A 25,881-nucleotide genomic window follows, 5' to 3' on the forward strand; every position below is an offset into this window, starting at 1 on the left:
TCCACCCGGGTGTTGTGTCACTAATTAGAGCTGTAGGAGCGGCTGCTAGCTGTGCACTTGATACTGGATCTGCTATTACACACTGTGTGGTCTACAATAGCTGCTTACAGTAGTTAATTGATTGACTTTGAGTCACTTGTCTGTGCTGTCTTGGTTGGGTCAACTTAATAAATGAAGGAATTAATTCAACAATAGCCTCATGGGAGAATTCCACTAATCGCTATCTTTGGGTAAAACATGCTTGGGAATCAGCTTTTGGTGTGTTAGTAATGTGTTTCCAACTTCCAAGCAAATGTTGATTCTGCGTTTGTTTGTTTTTTCCTCTCTCAGCGATCCTGCCATGTCGGCCTGGAATCCCTGAAAACATTTAGAAAAGCAGGTTGTGCTTGTTGTAATAGTTCCTTGTTTATGGCGGCCTGTCATGTTCTCAGTGTGATGGGGTACAAAACTCCACTGTCTGTGTTCTCATTTGAAGTTCATCTGAAACTAATTTAAGGCAATAATCTTTCTGGATTTGAAAAATCCTTAGAATATGTTCAAATGATGATGTTTTAAAAATCCCTCCTTCCTGCAACTGCAACTCAGCCAGGAAGACTGTTACCCATGATTTGATGTTTACTGTCGAAGTGTCATATGAATTCCGTGAGATAAAGATGCTGTGGTCTAATAATTGTCCTATGGTGAAACGTAGTTGTGGCAGCCTCATCCTGTGTGGGTGGAGGAAAGGTTCTCACTTTGTGACTGCTGTATGCAGATCACAATGTGCAGTCAACCTGGCAGCCTGTCCATCTCCCAATGTTTTGTCCCTGTAACCTCACCGGTCCACAACCCCAATGTCTGTTTAAATCCACCCTCCTGTCTTGTTTCATTACGTAGCTGTGCTTTTGTCTCTACCTTATCTTCGATTCAGAGGAGCCCCTGGGTGAGTATGTAGGGGTCAACAGGCCCGATTGATGCAGGAAAGAGAGTTGGTGTTGCCTGGACTGTTGGACCGGTCACAAACAACCTGCAGTATATAGAAAACGCAACTTCTATGTCTGAAGATTGTGAATATTCACTCTGTCGCATGTGTCATGCGTGATGTTGTTATTTGTTTGTTGTCCCCTCAGCTGCTAACACTTTATTTAGCCACGACCTACTGATCCAAATAGCCAACGGTGGCTATAATGGTAAAATAAGGGGTAGAAGAAACCTCTGAGTACTGTATATTTAATTGAGCAGGGCTTTGTTCATTGCTAATAAATTCAACTATTATTTTATTAATGTAAGACTGAGCATATTTCCTTGCCCTGCTTCTATCATCAGTTTGGAAATATCTTGTTTGTTTTTGTTTTTTGCATACAGTTGCTATTTTGAAATTGATATCGACTCAAAAGAAAAGAAAAGAAAGTAAAGAGAGAGCATATTAAAGAGAAAAACATGGCTTGCCTTTTATTTTATTTTTTAAATCTGTGGATAAATTATCCATTGTTGCTGTATTTCCACCATCACCTGAACGTGCATTCTGTAGTTTCTGTCAAAGGGTATTAAACCTGTTTGGTAACTTAAAACTTTGCCTCAAAAGAAAAAAAACGAACTAGGACTAGGCCTTGGTGCTCTGTTTAATGTGAAGATGCTGAAAGATTAACTGACACGTCTGTTGGATGTAGCTTTCACTGTGCAATGATGATGCAATCCAAAGTACAAAAAACTGAAATCTTCAGCAGACACAAATACAGAGTGGTTATTTCAGTGAAGTCAGACCTTTAGACTGAATATTATGTGCATATTCATAGATTTATTTAAGCGTAGCGAAATGAATTAATGTAATTTTATGAATCATGAAGGTAACTGAACCATTATTATTCCAAGATTATATTTAAAACCGTATTACAATATATAGTGTGCACACAAACATGCGTAACCACTCATACTGTACCACGCACATTTTATAGAGCCTACCTGATTATTCCACAGATCCCAAACCACTTAGGCAAACACACACACAGCAGGGGAGGTGATGACGAGCTGCTGAAAGCTCGTCCTGCCCTTTTGCCCCTCCTCCTTCCACCTAAAGAAATACTACGGCTTAGTTTCGTCATCATATCAGAAAAACAATAGGTCCATGAATTGAAAGTGGACGTGAAGTGTGGCCTACATTTTTCCGTGCTTGTGTCAAAAACACTCCGATGTGACAAAAGCAGCTTTTTGCACACGGACACTGATGGAGTTGTGGGGCATTATGCTGCTAGTTTAAAGGAAATAACTCCTGCGATGACAGATGACAAATCATCAGGTGGAGCCTGTTTGAACACACATCCTTCAGAGGTGCACCCTTCTCTCTATTGTCCCGATCCACTAACACACATTTACATACACAACCTGTGCAGGACGAGTACTCGGGCTGTGAAATATGGCCAAAAGGACTTTTACATATAAACCCTAAACACATGTTCTAACTATTATCTATCAGTACATGTGTGCAATACAGCAGGAGACATTACGAATTGAGAACAAATGGGTATACAGAACATACCTTTAGCAGTTCAAATGAGTTGTACTGTGATATAAATACTGCAATAATTCTTTTCCTTGATGTCAGACTTTTGCCTATGTTACAAATGTGCTGTCAGGTTGCATATGCTGGAATAGTAGATGAACTGTAGCTTACCTAGTTTTTTCCGTCTTTATCTCGATGTTGTCTAGTTTTACTGTCTAGTCACTAAAACCTGAACTATTTGCAAACGGGGTGTTTTTTCGGATTGCTCAGAGGACAAATCATTTCCTCCGTGGCCTAGTTGGGCTGCGAACTGCCATGGTTACCACATAGTTGCTTTTGAATTTGCTCGTTTCAGCTGGACCTTGATTTCATTTTTCAGTCAGTGAAAGTGATGTTGTGTAACTCCTCTGTCAGGCTGCACATTAGGCTACCCAGCTCCATCCAAGATGCTACAGTAGAAACTTTTTGTTTTTGACTGGAAGAAATGCTCAGATGAGCTCATCCAGGCTAGAGAAAAAGGCATCACTGTACAGTAGTGTCTGGTGCTTTTGGACTGAACTCTGTGAGTGTGTGTGTGTGTGTGTGTGTGTGTGTGTGTGTGTGTGTGTGTGTGTGTGTGTGTGTGTGTGTGTGTGTGTGTGTGTGTGTGTGAGTGAGACAGTCCTTAAACCATCAAAGGTTTTTTGAGATAAAGGCTTGGTTGTAGGATTAAGATTAGATTAAGGTTATGGTTGGGCATTTAGTTGTGATGGTTAAGGTAGGGGGCTACAGATTGGTGTGTGTGTGTGTGTGGAACGTTTGGAAAAGGAAAACAAGAATAATTTATGAAGAAGTTGAAATGACTGAGTAGCTGTTTCACTTTTGAAAACTCAAAACTGTGCACTTTCCACTGCCATGGCTTTCGCTGTCTTCCTCCACAGTTTTTCCTCAATCATCTCACCTTCTCATCTCACATCTCCACTCTACAATTTCTTTTTTTCATATCATTCTTGGCTTTTGAGTCAGACTGTTTTGTCTTGATCTGTTCTCACGTTGCTTTGAGAATAAATTAAGTTCTGGACAGTGTTGTATTTTCAGACATTATGCATCTGCCTATATATGTGTAATTCTGTGCTATTATGGACATGTGTACCTTGTGTGTGTCTGTTGGTGCTAATCAGATCCAGGACCACACAGGCACTGAGGACAGAATCAAGTTTTTCTGAAGTTTTCCTCCTGCACCACTTTCTCTTTTTTCACAGATTTTGCCGTATTCAGTCAGGAGAAGATGGAGATTATAGTGTGAGGGAAAGTGTAGTTGTGGCTCTGGGGTGGCCAGGGGCCTCACCAGGCCTAGTAGGCTTCATTACACCCCTGGTTGGGGGGTGATTGGTGAGGGAGGGCATGTAAAAAATTACCATGTGGTTGCATGTATGTGTCTGTAGTCGCTTTACAGTATGTGTTTTATTGCTCATTACAGAGGTGTCTGAGATGTAGAGATGAATGGAAAGGCTTGAAGGTGTGGTGTACAGTGACATAGTGTGTGTGTGTGTGTGTCCACACGTGAAGATTTTTGCTCATGTGCATGTCTGAAAAACATCTGACTCTACAATGACATACTGTTTGGTACATGTTGTGTTTAACAGCATGATGAAGCTGCGTCTTTTGCAGTTGATTGAATTAAATTCCAAATTTTGATTATTCACGTTTACTATTGTTTCTTTCTATAATATATTTCTAATATATAAAATATATTTTTCCGGTGGAGGGAAAGGAAAAAGGCAATTTATCATTTTTAATGGGGCAGGGTCTGATGTACACCCCCTTTCTTTTATGTGTCCACTTTACACAGAGACAAGAGGATGGCAGGCAACTTATAGGTCTACACGATGTTGGAATCATTGAAATGTTTTGTCTTTCTGGGATTCAGCAATTTATTACTAGAACCGATTGTTGTAGTATGATTGGGGTGATGTTTCTATTGAAGCACAACTGTACGGTCCTTGAATGCTTCATTAAGGAGGAAGGATGAGGAAGAGCTGGTGGCCAGCCAGAGACTGTAGGGACAGTAATTGAGTAAACAAAGTATTTGCTAATCTGCTCTCATTCCCTTTCTTTAGTTGCAAATGAAAATGAAAATTGCAAATGAAACTATAAATTGTAAATGGTAAATAGTCCCTTATATAGCGACTTTATCCAAAGCGCTTTACAATGTTGATTTCCATTCACACACACCGATGGTAGTGGCTGCCATGCTCACCTGACCCACCGGTTCAGTGTCTTGCCCAAGGACACTCTGACATGTAGCCGGGAGCGGGGATTGAACCACTGACCCTGTGGTCCATGGTCAACTGCTTTCCCATTAACTGGCTGACACAACACAGTCTTCTTTGGTCAAGATACTTGTGAAATGTAGAGCCGTGACACACCAAGCTCAAGGAAAAATAAGAAAGATGTCAAAGATAAACCTAAGGATTTTCTCTGCCGACCATCAGAACCGACTGACTCAGGCTGCCACTGTCCAACTGTGTCCAACAAGTCACATTCACAATTAACTGTAGTTGTTAGGTGTGTGTTCCTGCCTTTAGAAACATACTGTCTACTAGCTGTATATATCTAGCAGAGCCTGGATCTGCTCAGTCTAGACCACAAAGTTGATGAGAATATTTCTCCACACGAAGTCTAAACTAAACCCCATGAAATGGAAAGGTCAACTTGAAGATTAAAAAAAGAACTTGCTAGGTTTCATATTTGTGACTGTATTTCCAGTCTCATTGAGAAACGCTACATGCTCACTGGCCCAGTAGTCGGGCACCAGTGTTCCAGGTGCCACCCAGTACCTGTACCTACACCAGTACCTGTGCACCTTGTCCATCATTGCAGTCTTCAAAATGTCAACTCAGAATTTTATTTACATAAACCTGAATCAGAAAACCCAAATTGGCCTTGAGGGGCTTTGCAGTCTGTACAGAATCAGAATTGTTTGCCAAGTACAATTTACTGTTATCATCAGATATATGGATACAGTAACAGCAAAAATGCCTGTCATGAAACAGGTTTTGCTTTGGTGTTGTGTTAGTGTTATTGATGCCAATTCCATTTTCTCTTATTGAATCTGGTTCTTATCTAAGCTCCGTTCAATAGCCAACCCTAGGAATTAAGGCTAAACATCGGAAGCAACAGTAACATCCTCTGCCCTCAGACCCTTGGACTGGAAAGCTGGAAAAAATCACTGCAAAAGCCTTTTTAATTGGGGAAAAAGTCCCCACACACAGTCAACAACTAATACAGACACGGAGACAAATATACACCCAGACCTGTTTCGGTAAAGAAACCAGATGTGGGCACCATCTTAATGTTTCTCCCCCCATGGAGCCCAGACTGGCCGACCCCCAAACCATTAACTCATCCCAACTTGTTGGGGCTTTGCTATTTTGCTTGATACACTTGCACATATTTATTGAAGTGCTTTTATTTGTATGCTTGTTTACACTCCTGACGTGGGTCTGGTTTATTTTATTTGAGCTGTGGCTGGTGCCTGGATCCCAGCCCTGTTCGTAAACTCCAAGAAACTGTGCGCACGGTACACACACTGAAACACACACCGCGCTCACTGCCAGGCTTGTATAATGCAACCCTACATTCGCACAATTGATGTTGTTCCACATGCACTTTAGTCGATAGCTAAATATCTGTGAATCCATGTGTTTCCCAGTGTGCTTTTTCTGTAAATAAAACAAAATAATTCAAATAAATGTTTAACACGTTTTCTAAGGCTCGTAAATTCAGGCCTCTATTTAATTGTTTCTGAAAAGTTTAGGTCAAATATGAAGAAATCTGTTAAATATAAAGTTAGATGAAAAAAATAAGTCAAACATAATAAATGCATCTAAAAAATATTTGCACTACTAGCTGAATGTTGCTTTTGGGTTTCCCAGAACAATACATATTTCCAATGGAGAAAACAAACATCTGATATCTTTTCTTTCTTATTAAACTGGCAGCATATCCTAATAGTTTGAAATAATACTTATTGATAAAGCCGTGTTTGTTGTGTGTATTTGGGAGTTTCTCTGTTGCTCCCCTTGTAATCTGGAAAGGGAAGAGCTCTCCCATGGAGGTTGGCATGGCAATAGCATCTGTGGGTGTGCAGTGGGTGAGATGAAGCAGGAGGAAAGGGCAGAGTGATTGCCCAGATTGTTGGCATAGTTGAACAAAAGTTACCCATTCAGTGTGTGTGTGTGTGTGTGTGTGCGTGCGTGCGCGTGTGTGGCAGGTTAGGCTCATTGCCCAGACACACATACAACCTCTCAGGTTAGCTTTGCCAGCTCATTCTGGCTAATGTTAAGTACACACTCTTGTTAACTCAACTAACACACACACACACACACACAAATGGAATTCCCTGCTCTACTTGCTCTTCTAATTATACCACCTGTGCATGGTGATACCACACACTACACATTCACACCTTTTCCCACTTTCTGAGAAGGACATCTGGCTTAACTGCTACCACGTTCGTACCCACACTGGGTCACAAAGTAATATGAGACTGTGTGTGAGTATATGCATATTCTGCAGATTAAGAATCTCATTTTACATTCAAATGAGTAAAGTCTTTGCCATAAATTAATGGTTTTTCACTAGGGTCCTGCATGTATTAACATTCATTATTTAAACAGTTTTTTTTAATATTATAGGCTGCCCCTCAAATCACAAGCAGCGTGTCTGCAAATACAGACACTGTGGCTGTCTATTTATTTGACGTTAAAAATCTTTGAGGGACTTTACGTCCACATCACTCTGCAGCTATCTTAATATCTTACGTCTTTCCTGCGTTGTCTTGTTGCTTTTAGATATTTCCATTAGCTGTGAGGAAATTAACAAGTGTGGGGAAGCGGACGTCTCTGGGAAAACTATCGGCGAAAGCACGCACGCAGTGTCCAACAGTTTCACAGAGTGTGCAGTTTTCCTTAAGGTGGTCTGATGGGTGGGGAATGCAAAGCAAGAAGAGTCCGTTGAATATCGGCTTAGGAGAGTTGATTAGGACGAGGGACAGGGTTAGTTGGCGTTGACAAAGATGCATTGAGCCGAGCAAAAATGTCAGCCAGTAACAGCACCAGGACATCTGCTGCATTCATGGGCCACCTTAAGAAAAGAAAAAAAAATCTACAATTTGAGAAGAAGAGAAGAAGTGAAGTTTTCCAAATAGTCACATTCTTGGCAGCACCTTGACTTGTTCTTGCCAGAGGAGGGTGGGAAGAGGAGGGATGAGAGAGGAGAGCGTGGATGTGGGAGAGAGAAAGAACATATTGTTTTTCTTTTTCCCCTTTTCTTACAGCCGAGTACATTAGTTAATATGTTAACATTATCTGTGGATGTACTTTAATCTTCAGCCTTGGCTTACAACACAAAGCTGTTGTTATCTTTTTCCTAAGACGTAGTTCTTGTAAAAATATACACTGCCTCCTTTAGCCCCTGTAGACAAAATGTTCCATTTAAGGTTTACTCTTTACAACAGACCAGACACAGAATGTTAATATTCATTAAGCCTAGTTCCCTTGTATAATAAGAACTTGAATATACTGCAGATGAAATATGTTGCTACTGTCACATTGTACTGATATTGCATTTTAGTTAAAAAATTTTTTTTGCCAGCTTGCAATGATTATTACTAGTAATACTTTTTTAGACAACTGGAAAATTGATAGGCAGCAGTTTAAACAGTCAGTTAAAAATTTTCTGTCACTTGTAAAATACAAATGCTTCAATGTGAAACTTCAGCTTTTCTTTTTCTGCTTTTATCATTGTGAACATGTATTTGGGGTATTTGTTTGAACAAAACAGAAACTTGTGATTGCCGTTTTTTTCCAAAGGACAATATCGCAAACAAAAACACACAACAAGACACAAAGGGAGGGGGGGGGTCACAAAATACGCAAAACATCGGTTGTATGTCTGCCAGCCTGTCATGATTAAGATTTAGTTTTTTTTGCTGTAATGGGACAATAAAGCCGTAAGAAGGAACGGCTTTGTGATGCTGAGGCTCATTAGGGACTTAGCCGGGCCCTGCGAGTATGGACACGTCTTGTGGAAATTTATATCTTCGACTGCTCATCAGTCCCAGTGCCAGGCACCAGTCAGCTCTGCCTAGCTGTACCAAAGGCCTTCCTGTTACTCTACCCCCAACAACCACTTACCAAGCACTACGCAGCTTTTTGGTGCAAATGTGTGCTCACACAGCCTCCTTTGAGTAACCAAAGGTTTTACAAGTTGTAGCAATATTAATATGACCACAACACGACGACATTGCATGTAATTCTGCTGTTTACATTAGAAATGGATTTTGAAGGGATTTTCTTGGAGCCTAAGGTTGTTTGGAGTCTGAATTACTTGATTTATGATTGAGAAAGAATGCTTTGAAGAATGAAACATAATGGAAAAGAGATCATACAAAGAGGTGTGTGTGTGTGTTGCCCATCATTTTCACACACACCAACAGCCTGTGGGTTTATCTTCGTGTCATCAAGAAGAAGCACGTTATATATGTTGCAACTGGCCCTGCTTATGCCATCATATCCAATTGACTTCAGACAAACTTCTGCATTTGTGATGCAATGTCTTCAAGTTCTTATGCGTTTGAAGACTTTGTGGCAGTGATCGATTGTATCTGAGACAATAACCCCCCTGCCTTTCTTTCACACGAGCGACTGATAGAAATGCGGTTTGTTGCTTCTCGTCTCTCTGTGGTACTGTAGTTTTGCATCCCTTTGTGATAGCTTTATATCTCCTCGTGATAGTTTTGTATCCTGTGTTAGTTTTGAACTTCCCTTTTGCTCATTTTGCATCTATTTATGGTAGTTTTGCTTCCCAGCTATTTGAGGGGTTTTGTTTTGGGAGCTAATCATTAGTTTGCAAAGTGACACGCAGACGGTCTGAAACATTATAAACTCAAAAAAGCGAGGTGAAGACAGCTGGAGAGGTGGTGACATTCTGTGTAGAGAAAAATCAGTCTATTAAAGATAAAGGAGACGTGGAAAGAAATATGCTGAAATGGGCACATAGGCCAGAGTGATAGTGTTGACAGCAGAGTCTGAGTACGACTATAAATCCCTCAGTGTTGTTTTACTAAAAATGGCAACAGTTTGGGTTCTATATAAAGGCTTATAGATGTACACGTTGATTAAAAAACAACTTAACATACCAAGCGTTTGAAGACTTTTGCTTGGCTGTTATGTGAATTTGGAAAATGCGAGATGAAATAAATGTTTAAAGATCTGTGTAAAATGAGGGCTGCTTGAACACACAGTTTTATTTATATATATATATATATATAATTTGTTTGTTTCTTTTTTTTTTTTTTTTTTTTTTTTTTTGGAGTTTCCTGAATCGGGCACAGCAAGGTGCTCAGTCAGATGCTCCCACACATATGTTCGATGTACAGAGTAGTTTGTATTGTATATGCTTTGCCTGACAGCCATTAAACCCCAAATTACTTAACACTAATTGCTCCGGCCGCTCTTTGGAGCCATCAGCACTAACCTCCATGTTTGCCGTCATGATGCAAGAACTACAGCAAGGGATCTTTTACCTGCTGCGCTATAATCCTCCCACATTTGTAGGGGAAGAATAATTATAAGCACATAACAGTTGTTATGTAAAAAGTATTTCAAATCATTTTTTTCTGTATTTTATATGAATATAAGTAAATGTTTTAACCTAAGTCTGTTTTAATGTAACAAGAAAATGACACTGTAGCATGTTAGAAGCCCTACTAGCATCAATGTTGTAGACTGAGCTGCCCCCCTAATGTCACAGGTTCAAATAATTGGTCACAGAGCTTTGAATCAAATTGTATTATCTTAGCCAAAGTGTAATAGTTATTTTTTCTAAATTGCTGTGCTAGTGTGACCTTTAAATGTAGAGACATGCAGAGCAGTGGATAATGCCAAGAAGTCAGACGTCTTTCTACAAAGTGTTTTTGTTCTGAAGTCAGGCACTGAGACTCTCAGTAGAGAAAGTTAACATTCACTTTTTATCATCTTGCTTTTAATTTGCAGAATTGCAAAAATGACTGCATACAGTATCTGTTGGCTCCTTTGGTCAATTCATTCTGACTTGTTACTGTAGCTTCCAGCACCTCAAGGCTAAAAGAGACTGTTTTTTGTAATGTGATGTAACTTTATGTACATGTAATGTAAAAAATGGAAAAGGTTCCCATGTTTGCGGCGTTGCAAGCGCTCAAGTTTCAATATTGGTCATCTGAGGCTTAAATATACTTTGACCTGGCAATAAAACATTGTGTTTATTCAGCTGGGGTTAAATATCCTTTAACAATAAACACTGAAAAATATGAAGCATCCATGTTTGTATTTTTTTAATTTTTTTATTTCAAAGTTGAAAAATCTATTTCCCAGTTGTAATTTACCTGGACTATTATTATTATTCCATTACGACATGAAAGTGGCAGTATTCACACATCGATGCTGCACTGCCACCTCATTATTAGCAACGACAGAGGTGCTCATTTGGTCCTTCTATGGAGCACAAAGCAATGAAATTCTGCTCCTCACTGATCTGCTAATCGTGTCAGTACCCGTGTTTCAGCTCACTCGAGTTGAGCTGGTGAGAGTAGAATCTCTAAGGAGAAACCTAGTTCCTAAATATGTTTTTTTTTTTTTTTTTTTTAAGTAATAATTGAAATTCCTCTTTCAAAACAGAACCCAAGCATCCTTGAAGTTAATGATTACTTTCTGGTGTAGAACTACATTTCACACCAGCTTGCTACACACTGAAGTGTGCATCCCACTCTTTTTCTCTCCGTTTCTGTTGTACAGAGGGACATCAATCTAGAAAGGGTAGAAAATGAGTAGGTCCTGTTTAATTAATCCTCATCTTCTCTAGCTACAGTTATTCTGGTGCATTTTAAAATCTCTATTTCATCAAAGGTCAACCTTGCTTGAGGAAAATGTTTTGCATGCCCAATTTATAAAATGTGGAGGCTGTTCTCCAAGGGAGGAAAATGAACAGTCTTAGCCATCTCTACCTTGCAACTTATTAAAAGTATGCTTAGTCATCTCCGAAATGTCAAATTTCTTTGGTCCTTCAACCTTTATGCCTTTGGTATCCAATAGAAAAAGCTAAGCAAAAATAAAAACAAATGCATTCCTGTCTATTATAAAAAAATTATTAAAGCCCCTTAGTGATGATGGAAAAATAGAACTAACTGTAATTGCTATAAAGCAAATGCTATAAACTTTTTAAATTGCTATAAACTTTGCGAATGTTGCAAGAGAGTCACAAAGTTGGCAGCACTGAGGGGGATCGGTGCCGTTATGTTCTTACTCCAGCTGGAATCCGGTCTTTAACTAATGAAAGCTCTTCATTACATATTTCAAATTAAGCAATAGCTGTTTTTACATATGATTTGCTTTCTGATACATTAACAGCATGTTATGGAAAATAAGATGGGTTAACAATTTTTTGCTTATTCATGTGTACAGACAATAAATGGTTGTATAAACTCTCTAAATCTGCCCTTTGAAACTCCCTATTCGTTTCCTGTTTGTCTCCTTGCTTAGTTTATTTTGTTAATGGCCGTTCATGCCGTTATCCAAAAAAAACTTTCTCACTATCCCATCGTATCTTAAGTATGTTTTGGACTATGAGATGACCTAACAAACGATTTTCCTGTCTAGACTTTGGATATAAGTGAAACGTTCTGGATGGAATCGAGGGCAGTCAACTGCGTAGAAAGACACTGCAGCTGGCATGAAAGATTGCAAGAGAGGGGAAGATTATGTGAATTAGCAATATTTCTAATAATGCTGTTCTGTTTCTACATGGATTAACTATTGTGTTTTAGTTTGTCACAAAAGCCACTTTGCCTCACGTGTTATTCCTTAAGATTTTATATTACTTCCTATGCTATTCCTTGATGTGACACAAATTATAGGATAATGAACAGGGAGCTGAGGTTACATAATTAGTTATTGTTTTCCGAGTTTTGACAGTTAAGTCATTTGTCACAAGCGCACACACTCATTCAACAAAGACAGTCCCCTCATATGCATAATGTGGACACAGCACATAACACAGAATTTGTGAAAGTTGCACATGAAATGCTAAATAGCTAGTTACAGCATCAATGCATTTATTTATATTTCAGTTCCACCCCAAGTTTGAAATGGAGGCCCACCGGAGTCTGTCGTGTTTATGTGCAGTCTTAGCATAGTGAATGTGAAGTTGCATCATACCGTGTTAACTGTTGGGGGAAGGGGGCACATGTGAGGCATGTGGTCAGCCTGGAGAAATGATTACAGTGACTTACCTGGGCTAACCATATGGGGTTATTTGATGGACATGGGGAAAAGTAAACACGGCACGAGGTTAACTTCATATTTTCTATAGTATATTTTTAGAAGGAAGGAGATGAACCCTCAGCTTTTCCCAAATTACATTAACATTTGTTCATTTATCTGCTGGTATGTGGAAGTCGCTAATCAAACAACGGACCCCTTCTCTCGTCTATCTTCTCTGTCCCTGTGTGATAAACAACTGTTTGTGCTCCAAACACAAAAAAGGAAACAGCACAGAGGCTAGTGCCACTTGTAGCAGCAGTCGTCGTGATAGAGAGAAGGCCTGTGATAAAGCACACTCCATTAGTGGTAGAGGCCTCTGGGGCTGATGTCATTACAGCTCGATTCTACATCACACCACAGTCGGTGTTGCTGGGGTCAGACTGGCCGTCAACTCTGCCTGACCTTTTCTCATGATAAATGGAGTCTCTCTGTGCTTCACTGACAGCAGTTTGGGTGTTTATAATGTGCATACTTGAGGAATCATGTTGTTTGCATGGTGGATAAGATACTTGAAATCTATCATACCAAGACAGACCAAGTGCTCCATGGATCGTGGTCTTTTTATTAGAAAGTTATGAAAGAAATGTATGTGGCTATTTATTTATGTTATGTCGAGGTGGTAATTGGCTCATTTTAATGTCACACTAGTCCCTCAAACTAAACACACTGTGTCTTATCTTATGGTATGCAGCTATTTATGTTGTGGGTGAAAAAGTGAGAAAGCCCAACCTCCACAACACCCCCACCATCAGCAAATAAAACTACCACTCGCTGGCAGAGATAGCTGCAGTTCATATCTTAGTCACAAACAAACTCTGATTTAGCAGTAATTCTTATGCTTCATAAGCTCCTAATAAATATCCCACCTGACGATACCTCAAAATCATCTTATTATAAACTTTTATACAGTAGTTCTGCATAGAGTGTGGGGAGATGTGAATCAGTCCTGTTCTACTGTAGAGTCTTGCAATAAAGGAGAAAAAAAACATGCATGTAGGTGATAAAACGTTGTTTTGAAAATTGCTTATAATATGTCTATTAGGAGTAAATGCTGTAATAGTATCAGTCAGTTCTAAGGATGTTCTAATGCCTCATATCCCACAGTTCCGGATTAGAAAGGCACCAGGGATTAGGAGGGAAAAGAAAAAAGCCTTTCTTGGACAACAGAGGAGGGAAGCAAGGGCTAATGGATCAAGACCCTCTGAGTCTATGCACACACACACACAGACACACAGACCGAGTCACACAGATTCAACTGCTCATCTTAAAGCTACTTAACCTGGTGTAAGAGGTCAGATGCTACTTTATAAGCTGTTTGTAAGTATTTGCACAGTGTTAGCAGCAACAGCTTGGAATGTAATTAAGACAAAGTCTAATCCTGTACAGTTATATAGTTTAGTTTGTGTAGAAAATACTCTCTTGAAATGAAAAAGGACTGTTGAGGTAATGTTGAGGTAGTATCTACCTTGGTACTAATCACAGTGTACTATTTACACAGCTCAGGTTAGGACTCTTTCCTCAGCAAGAAGGTCCTGGGTTCGAGCCCCAGGCCGGACAGGGCCTTGTTGTTTCCTCTGGGTGCTCTGGTTTCCCCCACCGCTAAAACCTGTGTTATGGACCAGGTCAGGTTGGCCCATTGGGGGGATCACAGCCAGTCCCAGCAGCTCAGGACTAACCCTCCATCTGAACATACCTCATATTTATAATGACAAATAAAGCACTTAATCTTTACTTTGCCTTATTTTGTATATAATGTTGGACGTTTCTAAAACCACCTTTAAAGTAACGTTTAATTTGATCTCAAAGCATTAAAATACATTTTTAATGACATTATTTTAATGACATTTCTACACCACAAAGTTATTTTGACTATGGATCAGTTCTGTTGATAAAAGGTCAGCATGTGAAGAAAATGATCATCATATTTCGCCGACTTCTATGCTGCTATGGTCAAACGTTTTCTTGCCAGCAGTCCAAACCTCAAAGCTATTCAATTTACTATCCTAAAGAAATAAACAAAAACAGGACATTTGAATATTTAGGCTGGACTTACACAAATAAATTTTCTGACCCCTAATTCAGCATTACAGACAGTGTATTCTGACTGTGTCCTTTGTTCTCTTCCAGACTGGACTCCACCTCATTCTCCAAACCCCTGAGACGGGCATTCACCTCCAGCCTCCCCCTCTCTGGCCCCAGGGCCTGACAGTTTACTTCAACAAAACCTCAAACATCTTCGATATCTTACACCATCGCACCGAGCTACAACACGACAACCTCAAAGGGGGCCGGCTCCTTTTGGAGGCCCCCTCCTCCCTCACAAGACCCCAGGGACGGGACCCTGTCATGTTTCACTGACTGCCCCCTCCCAACCGGCGAATGACAAGTGTGCATCCGAGGGTGGGGCTTGCCTCAGTCTCTCATGATTGGCTGCTGGATGGAATTAAGGTGAATGGAACACATGCCCAAGGAGCAGGACCTTAACCTATCAGAGGTAGAAGAGAAGCGGTGAGTTGGACATTAGGCTTTTTGAACATTGTTGTCTTTGTATTTTTGTCAGAATCCGAAATACTGACAATACTGCGTAGGAAATTGTGTATAAGAACATAACATATAAACCTAGACAATACAATAAATGAAATATAAAGTTAAAATTGTAATCAGTGCATGTGATCTCAGAGGGAGGAGTTATAAAGATTGATGTATTGCACTTTGGTATGAGTCTTGCACTGAAGGTGCTCCTGTGTGTCACCAGCATGTCAGGCAGAGGATGGGAACCATTCTCCATTATCCCTCGCAGCTTGGTCAGCATCTTTCTGCTGGACCCTGCTGTCACTGGCCCTTCTGATCAGTTTATCGAGTCAACCTCAGACTCATAAAACATCCTCAGCATGGTTTGACAGATGTTAAAGGACCTGAGCCTCCTCACAAAATAGAGGCTATACTAGATGTTTAATCCTCTTTTTTATTCAGTTTTTTATTTCTGTACAAATTATCTCTAGAGACTTGAAACAATAAAGCAACCTCTTTTAATCTGATCTGCATTGTGGAAGTACATTAGCTGACTCCTGCACCAACTACGCCCCTCCCCTTACTGCCTAGTTTCTTGAGAAGCAGAGCCAGTCAAGCTGGGCCAAACACAAACATGCCACTGTTTAAGCCCCATCTCATAAATGAAAACATAATATTAGTGGAATGGAGCCTGTGTCACAGTGCCACAGTTAGAGGAAGGGGCCTTGCGTTTAGAAAAGGCCTGAGTGAAAGGAAAGGCTTATCAGGCAGTGGCAGTGGGCTCTACCCCTAAGCAGGGAATTCAGCTAGTTTACAAATGCTCATGATTTTCATGGGCAGGATTTATCCTAAAACAAAATATAAAGTCATCGGGGAATAAATATTTGTCGGTTGTGTGTCTGTGGTAAAACGTGTATAGAGAAACTATGGAACCTTGTGTTTACTCGGATCATGATTTTTCATATTAAGTTGCTAAAAATGTAAGCACTACTAGCCGCTTTTGCCAAAAGTTTCTATTGCTAACTCAAACCTATTGTCTTTTTTTGATGGTAAAATCAAAACTTTTACAATTTTAATGCTACTAGTTAAGATTATATGAGGAGAACATCAACTTTTTCCCTCTTTTCTTCAGTCTCCAAAATTAACCTAACTTGTTGTAATATTAACAATAAGAACCATCTTTATGTCTTGATTACCATGTGTGGGGGGTAGATGGGTTCCTAGAATGCAGTATCAGATTTCCCTCCACTGTTGTCTTCACGTGCTGAATTACAAGCTTGTGTTAAGAAAGTCAATCTGGAGCCCGGATAGATTCCTCAGCTAACATGGACACCTGTCACGAGATTAACAGCTCTGCCGCTCAGGGACAGGGACAGTTGGTGCGGTCATCCAAGCAGGAGTCAATGTAGCAGGTTTTTTGTTTCATATAACATGTTTGGGTGTAGGTTTCGGTGGGTCTTCAGACCAAGTGCTGGCTGGAGCACTTTGCACCTCAGGGATAATTAAGAGTACAAAGATTTAAGCTCCTGGGGGTTCAGACTGAACCGGCTACTACTCAGAGTGGACGTCACTGGTGTATGTGGCATGAGAGTGGATTTTATTAAATCTCCCCTCCCCTGTCCGTGTTGTCGGTGTGTTGTTTTAAACTGCCCCGGCTCTTTGAAGTGATGCTGTGGTTACAAGCATGCAGACAGAATAGGACACCATATGGATTGAAGATTATTTTTTTATGTGTTCAGCTATTTTCAGCTCCTTCACATAAATGGGAAAAACTGTGATATTCAAACAATCCCAGTAGTGTTATATGTCACATACTGGATTTTATTACAGGAGGTCACATATTTTGAGATTTTGTGAGCTGCCAAAACCGGAATGTTTGATGCTATTTTGTGTCATTATTTTTGGCCCGAATGCTAAAAAAAAATAAGTATGCTGAACTTTGATTAAATGTGCCCGTTGCATCACGTTCCTGCACGTCACCGCAGCTGATGCAAGGCTTCTTGCATAGATCAGCATTTGCAGCAGCAAAACCTTGTGGCATGGTGCAAGTTTGCTCAGAAAGCAGTCTTCATGGTGCTTCAGTATAAGAGAAAACTTAGTGACAAAAAGTCATTGTAATGTCTTTATTAATCAGCATATCATAGGGAATGATTGCTCAAGTGGACCAGATGTAGCGTTTGCGTTAAAAGTGCTCATCTGACTTTGTAATCCATCACAGGCAGGTATGAGCCGTTGCGGCCCAGATGTAAATGGCATGAGAGAAGTGATAACACACTCAAACCCATCTGCACATCAAAAGGGAGGAAAATCAATTTACAGGGCATACAGTCATGTGCAGAAGGAATAAAAACATTGGGAGAAAATGATCTATATCTGAAATATGTTATTGTTGTGTTGTGTTTACGTTTTGTAACTTTGGGCCCCATTGTGTTTTCTTTCTTGCTGCCTTTAATGCCCATCACCACTTCTGTGTCTGTCTGTGCTAATCATACACTTTCCTGTGCTTTGCTGGATTACAGTTGGTCTTTGAGGCAACTCGAAAACATAAACCAAATCAGTATTTCCTTCCCCTGGACTCGAGGATGTACTTTCAGGCCATTGCTATGGATCTTACAGCACATTAAATCACTGGTGCTTTGTCTGCACAGGATTTAATATTTACGTTCTCATAAGAACTTGGTGTATGCTGACAGGTGCAATGAACTAGTGTTTCTGTCCAGATTAACCCACTTGTTGTGGACACAAGGACGTGTGTGGGCTACCAACCATATAATTACTTTATAATTAGAGGTTTGTTGTGGAGTCATTTCCAAGTTTCTGGTGTTACCATGTCGAACTACCCTCTCTGACAGGTGTGTGTGTCAGTTGGTGAGTTTTTCAGCTAGAAGCAATAAAAAATTAAATATTAGCAAGTTAAAAATTGGGGAAGTTGCCCTCTAACAGCTGTGACATTTTTGAGCCAACATTTACAGAAAACTGTGCTTTTTAAAGGTAAAAAGTAAAAGAGCGACTAATTTCTGACCATTGAAGTTGCCATTTAATGCTTTATTTGTTCCAAATAATTTCAGTCATCAACTGGCTGGCGTGATTATATATAAGCTTAGGTGGCTGATATATCTGAGTGGATAATATTGAAAAGGCCACATGGCTGTGTGATTCAGTCATAAAGTACATAGTGTTTTTCATTTAATGAACCCTAAGCCACCAAGAGTCTCAGTCAAGATGTTCAGTTGCCCTCATGTAGAGTTTAAGCTGGAAAAACACCCAGTTTGTCAGTGCAACATAACCTTTGTTTTGGTTGTGATTTGACTGGCAACGTTTACTGATTAACAAGTGCAAATGTAACGCCTAAAAATCACAGCATGCAAATGTGTTGCCATAGATGCAGATGCACCTGCAATAGACATTTGATAGTTAATTTACACTGCATTAGTTTGCCATGAACCTCAATCTGGATGGGCTGGTTTTAAAGACAACAGACAACGTACCTTTAAAATTAAATGCGTCACTGTTTCACAGTATTTGCTTAGTATGACTGAGTAGATTAGTTTAGATTAGTTTTTTCTTTTGCAAAGTCAAAATTACGAATACTTGGTATTGATGTTTCTTGAAAAAATAATCTTTGAGATTTCTACAGTGATACTTGGTCATTTAAATGACATTTATTGATTCTTGTTTCTAAGTTGTAATACTGTAGGGTTTATGGATGCAGATATACACAATTGATTTGCAATGTTGACCTGAAGTGTGAGGAAATCTCAATAATAAAATGTATTGTATCCTCTACTGGTGTCCACCAATCTAAATAGTTTTGGTTTCATTATCCATCCATTATTTTAACTGTTTATCCTGTCTGGGGTCTGAGGGGGCTGGGGCCTATCCCTGCTGCTTATAGAATGATTGGAGTTGAAATGCAACTGATATGCATAATGTATTGTCACTGAATGCCTTTGTAACTAGGTAGGACGAGGAAGGGTTTATAGCCGACCAGAGATGCAGGGACATGCATCAAGTGAACAAAGTTTTTAACGTTCACCTGTGATGCCGATGCTCAATTTCCCTGTTCACCAAAAACTATATTTTCAATGAGCTTTCAGTCTTTTAGCGTGCTCATGCACACTAGCTCACTGATTTACTGTGCACTGTGATATCTTTTGCAGCCAAGCTTTCAGCCGTATCTGTAACGAAATCGGCACTGTCTTAAAATAAAAGTCTCAGGAGAGTGCTCAGTTACCTGACAGCCTAGCAATTACCTATGAGATGCACTCCACACTCACTGCCAAAGCCACAGGTGGAGGAGCTGGCTGTGCTCCAGTCAGGGTAGACTGGGTGGTACTGTACTTGCAGTAGGGCAGGAAAGTCCCACAGATTGGAGGAAGAAGGATGAGACGCAGTGTATTTGAGTGGGTCAACAGGCTAAACATAGCACAAGTGGTAGAGAGATCAGGGTGTAGGACAGTGAGAAACACAGATAGACATGAGAGATGTCCCTATGTGAAGGCTGTGTAGCAGCCAGTGAGCTACATCTGTAACGTCCACTAGTACGGCTCTTCTGCCATGCATATTTTACAACCCCACTGTGTCGTCAGGTCAGCGCTGTAAGTCTTTTTCATATCGTGTTTTGGGTTTATGTTGTTGATTGTGTGCAGTTGCTTTGGCCACTAGAACGGGACTCAAATTGGTGTTCTTGCACATATCCTTTTTTATTGTATCTATGCTGCTGGAGAGGCTGCAGAGACGGTGCAGTATGTGCATGTTTGTGCTGGCTCAGGTTGCAGAGAGACTTTAAAGGTGCCTGGCAAGCCGTGTCCCATTCAGCCTTACCGTTCCCAGACATTAAGAGCTGAGCGTTTAAAAACACTGTGGTATGCCTTTGCAGCACACAGTGCTGTGTCCCAACCTGCAGAAACCCACATTCCATTAAGGAAATATCCCATTGTGCGTGGTGTTTTTGTCCTTGAACAGGAATACTTGTTTTGCTGTTAAATAGCCAAACGTTCACCAGCTGCATGATACAGCCTGAAATCCTCTCAGGCTGTTTTACAGGTGTTTCACATAAGCACCCAAATCAGCGTTTGCTTGTTTTGAGTCGTGATTCAAACTGTCGACTTATACATGAGGTTAATTATTGTGTAAGGTGCTGCTTACTGCAGAAGATCTAACCGCACCTTGAAAACTTTTACACCGAACTTGAGTGTATACTTGGGCTACTTGACACCGTTTCTCTCTAACTCTTGCCACTGAGCTCTCAGAGTGATGAAAAGCACTCGTGAGGCTCCGCCAAGAATGCTAAGCTCTTTGTAAGCTGCAAGAGTGCTAATATTTTCATTAGTAATGTTTTGAAATCTATCAGTTTTTAATAGAAGCTCAAAGCTGGGCCTATACAGACAGATGGTGGTGGTGGTGTATCATCTTAATAACTTATCACTGCCTGGCGGTTTGAAAGCAGAATGCTGCTCATCTGACCTGATGAAGGAAAACAAAGCTCTGTAACACGTGGCGGCTTGTTGGGATGCAGAGAGGTCTTAGTTGTTGCAGAAGTGAGAGACCTGATCAAAGATTTTTTTTTTTTTTCCATCGTTTTTTTATTTACCTATGTTTCCATCTGTAACAACATGCTACTGAATGGGAATACTGAACTGTCACCTAGCTGACAGTTTGATGGCTGTTGCCTCCAGCAGATGTATGGAGTGATGTGGAAGCTAGTTGGCAAAGAGAGAGAGATATTTACCTGTGAGTGGCAGTTAGTGAAAACCCCAACTGGTGCCGTCGCAGCTGTAAATCTTTTTTGTTTTCCTCTCTCACCGGCTGCTGACGCTTAATTTTTTTTCTACAAAGTGAATGAAGTGAAAGAGTCCCCTTGTATTGTGAAACTCGCACCTCGCACCATGTGCTGTTGTTGCATATGCTAAGAAGTATTGCTTCACAAGCGAGCAACACGACACCAGCTTTTGGAGTCAGTGGTCTCCCCCCACATCCCATCAGGGCAGCTTTTATTTTATTTTTATTTTTGACCTAAGTTGGCCCACAGACAAGTTTCTAATAAGATACGACAGCGATCATAGTAAATCGAATAAACTAAGCTTTAACTGAATAGGCTATTTAAGAGCTTAATTTAATCCCCTGTTAAGCCATCTGATGTATTCTGAAAAGGGCAAAGGGAACCATAACTGAGAACAAGACCGAAACAAGGTAAAATGTGAAAGGCAGTTTGCGCCGGCATTAAGGCTCCATTACAGCTACTCCTGAATTAAATTAAATTGTTATGGTTCCCAGGGGCAAACGATGTTTGCTGCTGTAAAATATTAAAACACGCAGGTTTTAAAAGAGAAGTGAGATGCCGGCGGGTCACTTTGAAGCAGTGACGGAAAATCTGCAGCAAGCTTTATTGGGACGTTTCACCACTCATAAGCAACAAAGGAGCCACTTCTCACATTGTCTCCTCATTAGAAAGCATAGACACTTGAGAATAATATGTGTCAGACTTTGCCTTTTCCTAAGCATTGAGAACTATACAGGGTGTGAAGAATGCCAACAAGAATAAATGGGCCTTACTTTGCCCAGTCTGTCTTTTAAAACTTCAGGAGTAATTGAAACAATGAAACTTAAAAGGGGGAAACAAACCCAGCCCCGGGCCCCAACTTCTGTATTTTACGAGTATGTGGTCAGTTCACACTGGGGGAAAAGAACGCTGGTCAGGCCTGATGAAACCAACTAATTGTGTGAAGAAGTGATATGGAACATTTGGTATGAATTCACAAAAGTTTTTAGTTATGTTTTGGTTGGAACACGTTTCTCTCTGTCAAATACTGAGATGAATACTGTATAGAACACACACACACACGCACACACACACACACACACACACACACACACAAAATAAAAGCATTAATGAGAAAAAAGGTTGAACTTTAGTTGGGGCCACAGAGTACAGGATCCTTCCTCCAGATAATAAAGAACACACTGTAATACAACTCCGTCACACAGCAAATGTAACCTGCGGGTGTTTCAACAGAGTGGGGACCTCGTTTTATTTATGGTGCTAATGGAGCCCTGCTCCCTCTCCTGAAGCTGGTGTTGGACTTTAGTGTGGGAGGAGAGCTTGAGGCTATAAGGAGTGCCTGAGAGCACAGAGCCGAACTCTGGGGATTCTAAACACATCCATCACTGACAAGGAACACTCACTGACTGTCTCGCATACTTTCTTTTCAAAAAACATTTTTTATTCCTCCTCCTGACTTCCCCCCAACCTCTACTGTGGGCTTTCATAATTCCCTTCAGAGCCGCCAGTCCCATCTGTGCTTTACATGCCTTTCACATGTGTCAGTGTGGTTGCAGGTGTGTGTGTGCGTGTGTGTGTGTGGCTGAACACATGTGCTATTGAGACTGCGCGTTGCTTGATTGGTATTAGATTTGAAGTCTTTGTAGTTCCTCTATTATTGTGGGGTTTTCCCATGTAACCCATCGTAATTAGAGTTGTTTCGGAGGTTTATTTGTCTGTCTTCAGTTCCTGCTTCTTCAGTTCAGTTTGTGAGCAGATTTTCTTTCTTTAAGAAAATGCTCTGCTCTCTTCTCCTTCCACAAAATGCTTTTAACAAACATGTTCGAGGTTCTAGAAAGCTCCATTACTCAGTGACAGCAAGTCATGCTCCTGGTTTGAAGCTAAAATGAGCATCAGATGGCTTGGCTGGGGAAAAGGTTCACTCTTTTTGAGGGAAAATCCAGAGGGGGCTGTCTACTTCCCATTCAAAGATGAGAAGACTGTGTCAAAGTTTATAGCAACAGACTTCAGCCTTACCTGTTAATTGATCTTTAAAATCATCACCAGTTTTTACAATGCTGTAGACACGTCCATCAGGTATGTGAGAATTTATTCATATTCAACATGAATTAGTAACTTTAATATTAATTCATTATATTAATAATTTTGGCTTAAGTGGATTTAAAATTGGTCACTCGGAATGGCCCTAAAAAGATTCTAAAAAGCCTTAACTTTGACTTTTTACTACTTCCTAAAACCCTTCTTTACCTTGTTATCTTAACTGGATATGTTAACTTAGGGCTTTTGTTTGGGCAAAATTAAGTCACCTTTGTAGTTGTTGAGCAAGCTTTGCTTTATAATGTGCCAGACTGTACAGACTGCTGTCACGCCTGGCTGGGATCCATCACCACCTCAGCCAGCATATGGTTGGGCCACTTTGGATTAAAAGGCATTTTGAAAACTGTACTATGCTTTCTGATTCTGTAATGCATCTACATTCATATTGACTTCCACCACTTTATTATTCTGTTTTTTTTTTTGTTTGTTTGTTTTATTTTAAATTTTTTCATTTTCCCTTAGGTGGCTCAATGGCCCGAAAAGGAAGAGGAAGAACAGCCAGTGTTCGGTGAAGAGTATGACGGGTGAGTAACTAATGGATGGAGAAAGATCGAAAAGCGGCTCCAAAGTGACATTTGGCAACAAACTGCCGTCATCTTACCTGAATGAGGGCACTAAATACTTAAGTGTCTTTAGAAACACAACTCTTTTTGAAAGAATAAGTCCAAACGCAGGAAGCCAGTAATTCTCCAAATCACTTCCCAGCAATTGTCTGTGTATGTGTGTATTGTGTATCTATGCACTCTGAGTATTTTTAGACCAGAAAGATTCAGCTGACAGTCTCAACATAGTGAACGCATACAATACTGCCTAGAATGTAGTGGTACATGATTCATTGCTGCCTTGTGTACAAATACGCTTTCGATTTGCCACATTCAAACAAAGATAGTAAAACATCTTGGCATCTGTCATCAATAAACAAAAGCCTCCCGCTCTGTCTGCTTGTCTTCTCGGATGCGGCATGTTGTCTTAGCGACAGCTCCAAATCCCCCGAGCTGAAAGAAGCAAATAAAGACACAGAAAAAAGAGATATTGACAGAGATGGGGCGGGAGGAACACCAGCATAAAAATCAGGGCCTACTAGATGGTTGATTTGGCATTTAGAAAATCTGTCAGCCAAAGCCTGTTGCCTGCCTCCTTGCATCATGGCTAGAAATGTGTGCCGTATTCTACCTGCCATGGTCCATTTGGACCAGGAGAGTATGACAGCGCATCTTTCTGAGGGGCATAGTTGTCTGAGATTCAATTACATACACTGTTATGATGTCAGTGTCTCCCTATGGGGTGAATAGCCCGTCTTCAACCGGACATCGGATGCTTCACAACCCTTTCAGGACACTTCGAAGCACTTGTCTAACATGTGCATTGATACTGGACATTGATCTGTAGAACAACCACAACTGGATAGTAGTGTTAAGGCAGCACATTAGCTACTTATTATTTGGGGAAAATACTTTTTCTTTTTTTTTAGTAGAAATAATATGATAGATATAATAATTTATAATAGGGCTGTCAAAAGTTTAAAAACGGTTAATGTAATTAATTACGTGTTCTTTAATTAATTGCATGCTTACATTTTTGTGTGATTGTATTTCATATTATTAAAATTCGGATACACTTTAAAGTTCAATTTCTCTCCAACTGTACTTTCAGAACATTTCTTTCCACTGTCCATGTGCAATAATGGCCATAAAAATCCAAACTGTGACCTAAAATGCCAAAGCAATACATTTAAAAATGCTTTAAGAACAATGATAGAACTAAGTCTGTTAGTTTCACAGTCTTTTTGAGATATTGTAATTATGGCCACTACGTTCTAAATTGGATGCCAAACAAATTAGGAACGAGACACCAACAATAATATAAGGTGCAGTTTAAGACATAATGCATAACATTTCCATTTCACTAAACATACAAGGAATCTGTTAAATGCAACAATATAGTAACGCTCCCTTTAACATCAACATTACTGCTGCAGCACTGCTGGTGCCAACATAAACTCAGACAACAAAGACCAGTGGTTTAACCTATGGTGCATTTTCTAAACCACAGCTTGGCATTTTAACTTTAACTCAGACAATCAAAACTTAATGGTCCCTATTACCTCACCTCCCCTTATTTCCCCAAATATTTTGGATGAAGATAACAATTTCTCAGTGTGTAGTGTAGTTTACCTCTGGCGGGACCATTTGTCTCACGTCTTTCCCCTCCCTCTGCCATTTGCTGAGACAAACTAGCTTTTCCACATTCACATAGTTCAGGGCCACCCTCATCCTTTGAACTATGTCACCTGCAAGTGAGAAAAGCCTCTCACAGGGGAGAGACTTGGCAGGGGTGGCCAGGACAGACAGCTGTTGATGGCGTGCTGCAGGAGTTGACCACCAGTGTAGCAGGGTCTCCTCCATCTGCTTTGTAGCAGATCATAACCCGTTTGGGTCCCGTCATGTCATCTTAATTTCCAAAGAGCAGGAGGTTCCTTCTCTCCTTTGCTGGCTCTTCTGATCACTGTGGGGTAGCTCCGCTGCATACTTTTTGCAGGAGTAACTCAAAGCTGGTCCACACCTGTTCTCTTTGTCCCTTTGGTAGATAGATTAAGTCTTTGAAATATGGGTTGAGTGTTGAAGGTTTCTTAAGCTATTCTTAGTTGCTCTTTGCCTGCCGATTGAACAGGT

General features: G+C 40.3%; 1 protein-coding gene across 4 annotated transcripts in view; it reads left to right on the top strand.

Moving 5' to 3' along the window:
- Window positions 1–25,881, top strand: part of thrab (thyroid hormone receptor alpha b) — a 121,564-nt gene that overhangs the window by 69,804 nt on the left and 25,879 nt on the right. For all 4 annotated transcript variants that reach the window (XM_067487242.1, XM_067487244.1, XM_067487243.1 and 1 more), the window contains 2 exons: window positions 14,947–15,327; window positions 23,672–23,733. In XM_067487242.1, the coding sequence (XP_067343343.1) occupies window positions 15,272–15,327; window positions 23,672–23,733 (118 nt within the window). In that variant the 5' untranslated portion in view covers window positions 14,947–15,271. The remainder of the gene's footprint in view (window positions 1–14,946; window positions 15,328–23,671; window positions 23,734–25,881) is intronic.

This window comes from Channa argus, chromosome 20 (assembly GCF_033026475.1).
Source record: "Channa argus isolate prfri chromosome 20, Channa argus male v1.0, whole genome shotgun sequence".
NCBI classification, from domain to species: domain Eukaryota; kingdom Metazoa; phylum Chordata; class Actinopteri; order Anabantiformes; family Channidae; genus Channa; species Channa argus.